Source organism: Muscardinus avellanarius (genome assembly GCF_963383645.1).
Source record: "Muscardinus avellanarius genome assembly, chromosome: X".
Taxonomy (NCBI): Eukaryota; Metazoa; Chordata; class Mammalia; order Rodentia; family Gliridae; genus Muscardinus; species Muscardinus avellanarius.
Window position 1 is genome coordinate 103,587,268 of NC_137792.1, and position 11,759 is coordinate 103,599,026.

Sequence of the window (11,759 nt, forward strand, 5' to 3'; positions counted from 1 at the left end):
AGTTGATATGACTGAACATTAAATCAGTCTTTGCCACCTAGAAGTCAAGCCAAAAGTGATCTGCCTTTAGGAAGGTTTTAACTGTAATCTCGAGACTAGGTAAGCACTTTGTAAGGTATTACAAAGTGTTATTACTTTTTAAATGATTATCCAGAATAGCAGTCTGTACCCATCCAGCATTCTAATTATTTTGACTATTGTTTCTAATGATTGACTCCACACCTTTTATAGTCTGAACTAGCCATGCATACAACTAAAAGACAATGCTCCTCTGCTACTAGCTAATTGTTTGACCTTAGACAAGAAACTTCAGTTCTCTGCGCCTCAGCTTTCACATTGTGAAATGAGGGTCTTAGACTATCAGATGATCTTTACATATTTTTGTGTATTTTCAGCTCTACTGAAGTATAATTTACATATCTTAAAATACACTATCTATGTATATAATTTAATGACATTTAGTAAATTTACAGTTGTACAAGATCACAATATAATTTTATAACATTTCCATCATGCCAAAGAGACCTCATTCCCATTTTTCAATTAGTTAAGCCTTTAAAAATTCCTTTCTAATTTTTACACTTCTGAACTACAAAGGTTTAGCTGCTCTTTCTTACTTACAGAAAAAAGTTCAAATTCCTTAGCATAACACTACAAGTCCTATACAAACTAAAAAAAACCCTATGCCTCCAACTCAATTCCTTTCTAAGTACCTCTCACTTCCTTGCCTTAATGAGTTACCTACCCTGAGTTCTGAGTTTATGCCCTAGCAGTTCTCTTGGAAGGAAGTCCTTCTCACCTCCCCCATCTTTGAAGAGTCAAATCTCACCTCTCATTTAGATTCCCTTAAGTGCCATCCCCATTCCCTCCATAAAGCTTTCTTCCTTTCACACTCTTCACACCTGAACTGGACTTTTGAACTGGACTTTATATGCCTTTAAATTTCAATAGCATTTCATTTGTCCCTCTCATGAAAGTTCTCACTTTCTTAGATCTTATGGTTGGCATCTCATCACCTCACATGACTAAGAGAGCTGAGAGGGCAGATGCTATATTTAAGCCAGCTGTGTATCCTTAACAACTCAGTGTATTTTGAAAATAGTAACAATAATGATAATGACAATAATTAATAGCTAAATTAAGCATCTACCATGTGCCAGGCACTGTTCTAAGCACTTTTACAATTATTAACTCATTTAAACATTATAACAACGGGAGGCGGAGACCTGAGGATCGCAGTTCATGGACAGCCTCAGCTACTTAGGGAGGCCCTTCACAACTCAGTGAGACCCTGTTTCAAAAATAAAAGAATAAAAAATGAGGCTGGGAGTGTAGCTCGAAGGTATAATACCCCTTGGTTCCATCCCCAATACTGCAAAAAAATTTTTATAACAACCCTGTAAGATAGATAATATTTACAGATGAAGAACCTGTGAGATACTGAGAGGTGTGTGGCTCCAAAGCATACACACTTAATCATAGTAAATTTCTTTTTAAGCTCTACGTTAACTGAATAAATCTTAGGGTTCCATTGCAGAAAAGAGAGATAGCTAAGAATCCTAGGTGCTACTTGACACAGAATTAATGGGAGTAGGAAAATGTACAAAGAATAAATTTTGATTCAGACAAGAATGTCACTGAACTTTAGGGTAGGCCTGAGGTTGCTTCAACAATGATCATTAAATTCTAAGTTACAACTTTTTTTTTTGGTGGTACTGGGGTTCCTGGATGCCCTTCTACCTCCGGTATACACTCCCACGGGCTACACTCCCAGACTTATTTTTTAACATTTTTATGTGGAAACAGAGTCTCTTAAGCCAGCGAGGCTGGCTCCGAACCAGCGCGATCCTCCTGTCTCCGCCTCCCAAGCGCGGGGATTACAAACGTGCGCCATCACGCCCGGCTAAGTTACAACTTAAAAATACATTTTCTTTTTCACACTTGGTGGGAGTATAAATCAGTAGTATCTAGCTGAACCTATGCATATTCTATGACCCAGATATTCCACTCATATGTATATCTCAATAAAAATGCATAAATATTTTATCTTTTTTTGTACTAGGGACTGAACCTAGAGGCATTCTACCTCCATTTTCCTTTATTTTAATTTTGAAGTAGGGTCTTGTTGAGTTGTTGGGGTTATCACTAAGTTGCTGAGCCTGTGCTAAAAACCTGTGATCCTTCATCCTTCCAAGTACTGGGATTGCAGGTGTATACCACTATGCATGGGAAAAAGCACAATTATATTAATAAAAAGAAGATTCCATTCTTAATAGCAAGATCTGAAAATTGTCTATCAACAGATAAGATAGATGAATCACATGCAGCACATTAACAAAACAGTACAGCAATGAAATTGGTCTATAACTTCAGTGAATAATATGGACAAATCTCTAAAACAATCTTAGGCAAAAGTCAGAAAAGAAAGTATATAGTCTATGAATCCATTTAAACTAATTATAAAAAATGGCAAACTAATGCATCCCTTCAGAAATCAAGATAGTGGTTATTTTTGGATGGGGTCATTACTCGAAATATGCATGTGTTTATTGATCTAGGTGCTAGTTTAGTGGGTATATCCAGTCTGTAGACATTCACTGAACAACAAACTTACAATCTATAAAATTTTACATATATATATATATATTATGTGTGTGTACATATATCAACATATGGCACTTAGTGTATTTTTTAAAAGTCTGACTGAGAAGAGAAAATGTCTCAAGCAAGAGCCAAAAATAAGTCAGTTTTACACTTAACATGCCAAACTAATGGCTGACAAATTCATAGTTGTCTCATTGGCCTGAGATGGACAAGACAGATGGTTCTTCCTTTTGTGGAAACAGTTAACAAGAGGGAGGACATTTTAATCCCTAGCCATTAATGTAACTCTAATCCTTTCTAGAATCTTAGAGAAAAAAACAGACTGATGTCAACATACCACCTCTGGGTACTCAAAAAGGAAATATCAATTATGTTTAATTAACTAAGTATTCATTTAGTCTTTTATTCATAATTCAAGAATACACAACACCATCAATTCAATACAACTGGGTTCTGGACATGATGCTAGTTAAAGTTTTCTTGAATGTGAATCCCATCTCCACACCAACCTGAAACTAAACACTTCTATCTTTATTAGGCAAGTCACTCCAGTTCTATGGGTCTGTTTCCTTATCTGTAATATAAGAATAAGAACAGTATCTTTCTAAGGTTTTTTTAAGGATTGAAAATCTATTTCATGTAAAACATTTGACATAGTGCCAGCCACATAGTAAAATACTCAATATATGTCACCTATTATTATTTTTTGAAGGGTGACGTAATGGTTTGTCTCCCTTCCCAGTCACCACACAGCCAACCTAGTTTATGGCTTTAACATCACCAACAGGTGGATTTTAGTGTTTTAACACTCAGGGAAAGACAGCCTTTTCCTCTCTCCCAGGTTAAAAAAAAAAAAAAAAAAGATTGCTCAGGTGAACTTATTTTGAACTGGCCGAGTGGCCCAGGCTTAGATGGGTTGAAAGAAGGAGGAGTCTGGATAGCAGAAGGTCCATACCATGCCAGGGAGCCTAGTGTAAATAATATGACCTGGAAAGGAAGAGAAAATGGTAAGGAAGAAAAAATGGTAAGGCTGTGCTGGTGCAAAGAATGTGGTTATCTTCCACAGAGAAAGGCCCCGAAGAAGAGGCAGTCAGGAGGTTTGGATGCTGGAGTTCTTGCTCTGCCCATCCAGCAGCATCAAGATTTGAAACCAACAAGTGGTAAGAACCCTATTTGTAGCAAATAGCTTTCCCAAGCATCATTTTATTTAATTCACACAACCATTCTGTGAAGTGAGCAAGTCGTTTCATTCTTTGTTTAGTAGATGAGGAAACTCAAAGCTCTCCTGGAGACAGTTAAATAATTTGTACAAAATCATCAGCGTTTAAAGTAGAAGCACTACTATAGTCTCCTGGCTTCAAAATCCATACTTTTCCCATTACAACCTGTTGGACATTTACGTGAACTTCAGTTAGCCTGGGCCATGTCTGTTTCAATCAATAGAAAAATTAACCACAGACTAGTTGTGAACTCTTCACTGTCCCTTTGCCCCAGATAAAAGAAAACTGTCAGAAGGGAGGTGAACTTGGGATTTAAAAGAGCTTAGTGTTGCGGAGGGAGGCAGTAGAGTTCGGAAAGATGAGAGAAAAAGGAGCAGAAGCAGCTCTAATTGCGGGCTGGCTGTAAACAGGTGCCAACTGGTCTGGTAATGCCACCTCTTGGGTTTCTTCTCCTCTTGACTGAGGACAGCCAGGTCCACCCCGATCCACTCCCCTTCAGTTCCCATTGCCTGGCTTAGGGCTAGAGAGATGCTGCAGCCTCCCAACCCGCACACACACGCTTGTGGACAGCGAGGGGTGGGGGTGTGAGCAGCCGATCAGGCAGGTTATGGGCAGGGGGAGCCAAAAGAGGGTCGGAAAACGCTGGATAAAGCAAGTAACTCTCTAGGAGGCGATGCCAGGAGGGGTATTCCCGAAAGGCAACCAGTGTGGCTAGTATAGAAAGCTGGAGTAAAGCTGGAAAGTGGTACCGGCTGGCGTGCGGGGAGAGCAGGGGTTTGAGGGCCAGAGCAGGAAAGGACCCGCCAGCATGTACTGGGTGCGGGGTGAGAACGTGACATAGACCACCCCTTCCAACCCCGCCGCCCTTCAGGTGGGTCACCAGGAGAAGGTCTCAGGATGGTTGAAAGGGGGTGTGAACTGAGAAGCAGAACACGGGTCCGGGTGCGGGAAGGGGGCGTCAAAGAGCACCCTAAGAAGGCTGAGGGGGTGTGCCTGAGCTCCCAGCCGAACACCTAGAGAAAGAGTGTCCACGGCTCAGAGCCTCGCCTAACTCGCCTAACTCTTCTTACCTTGGGCACCGTGATATGGTCCATGACAGTAGTTCGCGCCAGCCGACTCCCTCAGCGCTACTCGGGTTGCAGCCGCTGCCGCTCCAACGCTCCGCCGCCTCCCGGCCCAACGGCTCCTACCCCCGCCCTCACAGTTCTGGCTCAAACTCTCGTCACCTGATCCTCCCGAACGGTACTATCGCGACACTTGGTCTGTAACCATCGCCGCCATCTTGTTTTCTGGCAAATGCCCTTTTCTTTAGGAAGTTACTTATCCGGGTTTGGCCCAGTTTTTAAGACCCAGACTCGAGTACTGGGACTTTTCTTCCCATACTCCTTGATACATTAAGGGCTCTGAACACCGATGTCACTCCACTATTGTAATGTTACAATGCCAGCGTCATATAGAGATAACACAATCTGTTGCATGCTGGCAGCTGGATCTCAGAAGTATTTTCTATGAGACCCTGGGCAAGTCATTGTAAATTATATATATATATATATATATATATATATATATATATATATAGTACTGGGGATGGAACCCTTCTACTTCTGGGCTACACTCCCAGACTTATTTTATATTTTTATTTGGAAACAGGGTCTCTTAAGCCAGCAAGGCTGGCTTCGAAACTGCGTGATCCTACTGTCTCTGCCTCCCAAGCGCGGGGATTAAAAGCGTGCGCCACCACACCAGGCTATGTATAATATTTTTGAATTATGGGAAGGCATATACTTTTCTCCATCCTCTTCTTCATTTCTACTTCCATCAATCTAGTTAGGATCTGGACTACAACAATAGACTCATAACTTTTACCATTACAAGATGTGGGAAGAGGAACAAGTGCCCACTGGAGTGGCTATTAGATGACGTGTAGATTAGTGTTGGCCCTCAGAGGTGTGCTCTGAATCAGATTCCTAACAGCAAATAGAGTAGTCTGGGAGTTGAAATATCTTGATTTTAGTTTTTTCAGGAATGACACTAACCTGCCCTGTGCCACTGGGAAAATCATATCACCTCGATGGGTCTTAATTTGACCAAGATTACAAGAGAATTGGCCACTATCTCAAGGGTTAGTTCTAGCTCTACTATCACAGTGTTATTGTTTGCAATCTCACATTCCTTACAAAGTGATTTCTTTCTTCTTTGAGTATCCATACCCTTGCTAGTTAAAATACACATTCGCCGGGCATGGTGGCGCATGCTTGTAATCCCACTCTTGGGAGGCATAGACAGGAGGATCGCGCAGGTTTGAAGCCAGCCGTGCTGTATTAAGAGACCCTGTTTCCAAATAAAAAAGAAGTATAAAATAGGTCTGGGAGTGTAGCCCGGAGGTAAAAGGGCTTCCAGAAACCCCAGTACCACCAAACACACACACACACACACACACACACACACACACACACACACACTCCCTTCTTCTCTAGCCTAAAATCCTTTTCCTCGTTTTATTTTTCTTTGAACATGCCAGCATCTCAAAAGAATCATCTACTTATCATTATCTCTACTTACTCATAATAAACTTGCTCCTTCCTAGCCACCCCATTATTTGGCTCTCTTTTTTGTTTTGTTATGTTACTAGAAATTAAACCCAGGGTCATTCTACCTCAGAAATACACCGCCATCCCTTTTTAGTTTGAAATAGGGTCTTGCTAAGTTGCTGAGGGTCTTATTAAATTGCTGAGGCTGGCCTCAGACTTAGAATCATCCTGTCTCAGCCTCCCAAGTACTAGGATTACAGGTGTATGCCACTGCACCTGGACAGGGTTGGTTCTTTTTATCACTCTCAATATCTGTAACAAAATCAATCAAGCTCTTCTGAGTGCTTATTCTCAGATTTTTGTGCATCATTTGACATTGATTTGGTTTCCTTTTAGATATTCTTTCTTCTCTTGCCCTTTGCTATAAAGCTGCTCACTGCCTGCACTCCTGTCAGCCTTTCTTAGTCCTTTTTAAAACATTTATCTAGCTTCTATCCTCATTCTCCTTTTATTTTCTTCCCCTTGGTAATCTTGATTTCTTTTACAAGTTAAATTCTTACCCCTGGAAAGGGACTCTAAACTCTACATTTCAAGTCATGTGATCTTTCTCTTAAGATCCAACTCCCAACTGCTCCCTGAGAGTTTCACTTACTGTTCCTGCTAGTTTATTAAAGGCATTGTTATCCAATGCCTTCGTGTTTCACACCTGCCAGCTACCCACTTCATTCTTCTGCCTCTGCCATTTTTTCTTTCTCCAGTTTTCCCAATCCTTACCACCATTCAACCAATTGTTCAGAGTTAAAATTTTGTTTCTGTGCCTTTTAGAGTAGTGAAAAAAGTGTGTGAACTCTGTAGCCAGACAAGGTTGAAATTTTGGCTATGCTATTTCTGAGTGATGCATGCCCCTGGACAAATTATACAATCTCTCTATGCCTTGATTTTCTTTAAACCATTCTTATAAAGTTCTTGTGAGTATTCAAAGAAGTAATGCATATGACTGGCCAGTAACGGGACAAATGGTACAATGAATATTGTTTTTTTACATTCCCTTCCTCAATCCAATAATTTCACATTTCTGTTAGCCTCTCTCTCAGATGATTATGCTACTTTCTAATTCACTGACAAAATAAAATCAATCAGAAGGAACTTCCACATCTCCCTACAACCATGTCTGCTTTCTGTCCTGCGTGTGAACACATAATCTGACTTCAAGTAGTGAATTGTTCCTGAGCCTTCCTAAGGCAACCCTTCCACATGTCCATTCAGTACCATCCTCCTTCACCTGCTCAGTTGTCCCTTTCCTTTATTACAAAATATTTCCAATATGCCATATCATTTTCATTAGCATAAAAACATGCTAAAATATTTCCAGTTTTACCACAGTTCTTTCTTGCTCCACATCCCTGGCCTTCCGCCTTCCATACTCTTATTTTTCTGTTGCACTTCACAGCAAAACTCTTCAAAAGAGTTATTCAAATCGTTCTCTGTTCCCACTTCTTTTTCTCTCCTCCTATTATCTCTTGAAACCACTCTAATTGGGATTTACCTCCACCATTTGACCAAACTACTTTCTTCAATATTACTGATATTCTCACTGAAAACGATCCATTTGCCAATCTTCAGACCTCTTTGTTTCTTCTCCAAAGTTTTTGATCACTCCATTCCCTTTGATACATTTTCTTCACTTGGCTTTGGGGCAATACTTTCTCCTACTTCTCTGACCTCTGTTTCTCAATCCCTTTGCTCTTTCCCCTCACCTTACATATCTCTACATGTTGGAATGCTGCCAGGGCTTAGACGTTCATCCTTTATATACATTTATCATTGAGTACTGTTATCCAGTCCCATGGCTCTAAATATTTATGTAAGCCCCCAATTTTCTCTAGTCCTAATCTTTCCTCTGAAGTTTAAATCTATATAATATCCAACAGCCTATTGGCATGTTTATTTAGACATGTTAAAGGTATCTCAAATTTAACATGTTCAACACAGAACTTTTTATTTCTACCTGCATCCTCAAATCTGCTATTTGCATGGTATTTATCATCTTAGGAAATAGAAACTCTCTCCTTCCAGTTTTTTTAGTTTGTTTGTTCTTCTCTAACAAAATACCCAACACTGGATGTTATAGTTAGGATAGAAAATGTCCCCCAGAGAATATCATATGTTAGTTCAAACGGGTTCAAAGGTGGTACATGGCTGGTAGAGTGGATCACTGGGGCTGTGTTCGTAGCCCCCTTCTCTCTCTTTCTTCTTCTTGGTTACCATGAGGTGAGAGTAGTTTCTTCCTCCACCATGTCCTGAACCCCTGCTGTGGAGCAGCTTCTGTCCTAGAGCTGGACAACCATTGAAGAAAACTTTGAAACCTCTAAAACAGTGAGCCAACAAACCTTCCTTCCTCTAAGTTGTACTTGGCAGGTATTTTGGTCACAGTGATGAGAAAACCAGACTAAAACACTAGGCAATTTTTAAAGAACAGAAATTTATTTGTCATAGTTATGGAAGCTAGAAGTCCAAGATCAAAGAGATGCCAGCAGATTCCATGTCTAGTGAGAATCACTCTTTCTGCTTCCAAGATGGTGTTTTGAGTGCTGAGTCCTCATGGTGAAATAATGGAAGAACAAAAAGAGCCTAACTAGTTAGGCCTTAAGCATTCTTAAGACTGTAATTCCATCCATGAGTGTGGGGCCCTCATGGCCTATTTAGCTCCTAAAAATCCCACCAATTTTTTTTTTCATACTGGGGTGTAACCCAGGGAAATTCTATCTCCAGGCTCCACCCCAACCCTATTTTTTATTCTTTATTTTGAAACAGGGTCTCACTGAGTCTCGGCCTTCCGAATGCTGGGATTACAAGCATGTGCCACCACGCCTGGCTCCCACCTCTTAATACTGTTGAAATGGGGAATAAAATTCAACATTTAATTTTGGAGAGAAAACAAATATTCAAACCATAGCATGATTTTTCAGGCCCAAAGCCTTACAGATATCCCTTTTCTCACATATCTCACAGCCGACTCATCAATTCATATAAGTGCATCCTTTGAAACATTCTCTAAATCTAACCATTTATCACTCCTGTATTTGGCACAAGCCTCTAATCTTTTGCCTGGATTGTTGCCACCATCTCCTCACTGGTCTCCATTATTTTGGCCTTGTCCCCATAGAATCTATTATTTTGTAGACTTTTAGTAGTGCATTGTAATTATACATCATAGTGAGAGTCAAAGCGATTCTAACATATATGCACATAGCACTTGGTATATTTCCCTCTGCACTCCCTCTCCTTCCAGGACATGTTAGTGAGATGGGTAGTGATACCTTCATATATGGATATAACATTATCTGGACTGTTTCCCATTTCACTTCTTTTACCCCTCCCCACCTCACACCCCCAATCCCCTTCTGCTATATTACTAGAACTCTCTTCATTTATCTTAAGTACCTTTCCTTTCCTATTTCCTGTCTGGCTTCCACATATGAGAGAAAGCATACAATCCAGTACTTGGGAGACTGAGACAGGAGGATGGCCAACCTCAGCTACTTAGACCCTCTGGAACTTAGTGAGACCCTGTTTAAAAATAAAGAAGAAAAAAATTGATCTGGGAGTCCCCAGTACCACAGATAAATAAATAAATGAATTTTAAAAGCCTTCTGTGGCTCCCTATCTCAAAGTAAAAGCCAAACCTTTCATTATGACTTTATGAAGTCCTACATATGATCTAAGCCCAGCACCTCTCTGACTGCATCTTCTATCCCTTTTCTTTCTGTTCAAGTAATATTGACCAGCTCAATTGCCTTTACATTTGCTATTCCCACTACCTAGAATGTTCTTCCTACATGTACACTTCCTCATATGTGTCACAGCTCTGATTAAATTGTAACAATCAGAGAATTCTTACCTGAGCACCTTAAAATAAAATCACCACCACGCCTATATTCTCTAATTTCCTAACCTTTTCTCTTCATATCTATCAATACCATTTGATAGATTGTGAATATTTTGTCATTTTTTATTGATTTTCCCCTCTCGTTTGCGAGAACCATAAAGGCAGGGACTTTTTGTTTACTCCTATATCTCAAAAGTCTAGAATGGACCTGGCATATAGTAGATACTCAATGAGTATTTACTTAGTAAATGAATTTTCAGAGCTTTCTAACATGTTTACCCCCACCAACATCAGTCATTCCTCATAACATTCCCTCTTTAAGACAAGTTGATGCCATTTCAAAAGAAACTGAGGCACAGTGAGTTGCCAAAGGTTGCATGAGCCATGAATCAAAAGGACCTCCATAGGAGTAGGAAAGCCTTGAAATGAGTGATAAATCCTGGAAGAAGAAAGTATTGGGGGCCGGGTGTGGTGACACATGCTTATAATCCCAGCATTTGGAAGGCTGAGACAGGAGTATCGTTCGTGAACAGCCTCAGCTACTATTTAGTGAGGCCCTCTGCAACTCAGTGAGACCCTGTTTTAAAATAAAGAATAAAAATTAGGGTTGGGGGTATATCTTGGAGGTAGAATGCCCCTGGGTTCCATCCCAAGACCCCCATAAAAAAGTATTGGGGTCATAAAATATTATCAGTGAATGAGACAATTGTACTCTCACCCCGTTAGAATGCTAGCTACATGAGGGCAGTTGTTTTTCTCTGTTCTATTCACTATTATACCCCAGTACCTAGAATAGTACTTAGCACATAGCAAATGTTTGATACTTGATGAATAACTAGTGATAAGGAATAACTCTAAGTTAAAAATTAGTGTAAGCCAAAAGAGAAACTAGAAGGGAAAGAGTCTGGAGGCAAGAAAGCCAGGTGAAAGCTGTTATCCCAAAATATATTCTGAACTAGTGATCCTATGGGATTTTTGATTTTGTACATGGAGCTCAGCAACATTAGCCAACATATGAGACACAAGTTATTGCTGTAAAGCTCACTTGTCCTGCTCTATATCCAAGTTACCAACTCAATTATTGCCCACTTATGTTCCAATTCTAGGGCTTTCCTATTGGATGTTGGTGTTCTCCCATGGCAACCAGGAAGTAGGTAGTTGTACTTTGCCCCATTATCTGGCTGGCTATAGATACATCCCCAGAGAGGTATTGCTGCAGGTCGCTGATGATGTAGTTGATAATGACTACTTAAAAAGTCACAGAGCCTTTGTGACCTCACCCCTGTTTCAGGGGTAGCTTACACAGCAGAGGGCAGCTGTGGAAGAACTTCATATATCTCACCAAGACCTCATCCATCTTGCTGCAGGAAAGAGGCCATAAGAAACAGACTGAACTTTTTAACTTATTTCTCTCTCAACTGATCAGACTTCTCAAGCCAACTATCAACAACCTTTCTGAAGAACAACTTAATAGAAATCACTCTATCCATCTTACGGAGACTACTTACTTGAATC

General features: G+C 40.3%; 1 protein-coding gene across 1 annotated transcript in view; it reads right to left on the minus strand.

Moving 5' to 3' along the window:
* The window catches only part of MTMR8 (myotubularin related protein 8), a gene marked incomplete at both ends in the record, with an annotated part of 94,071 nt that extends 89,153 nt beyond the window's left edge, over window positions 1–4,918 (minus strand). The window contains one exon of the mRNA XM_080718977.1: window positions 4,895–4,918. Within this exon, the coding sequence (XP_080575103.1) occupies window positions 4,895–4,918 (24 nt within the window). The remainder of the gene's footprint in view (window positions 1–4,894) is intronic.
* Window positions 4,919–11,759: the final 6,841 nt, after the last annotated feature.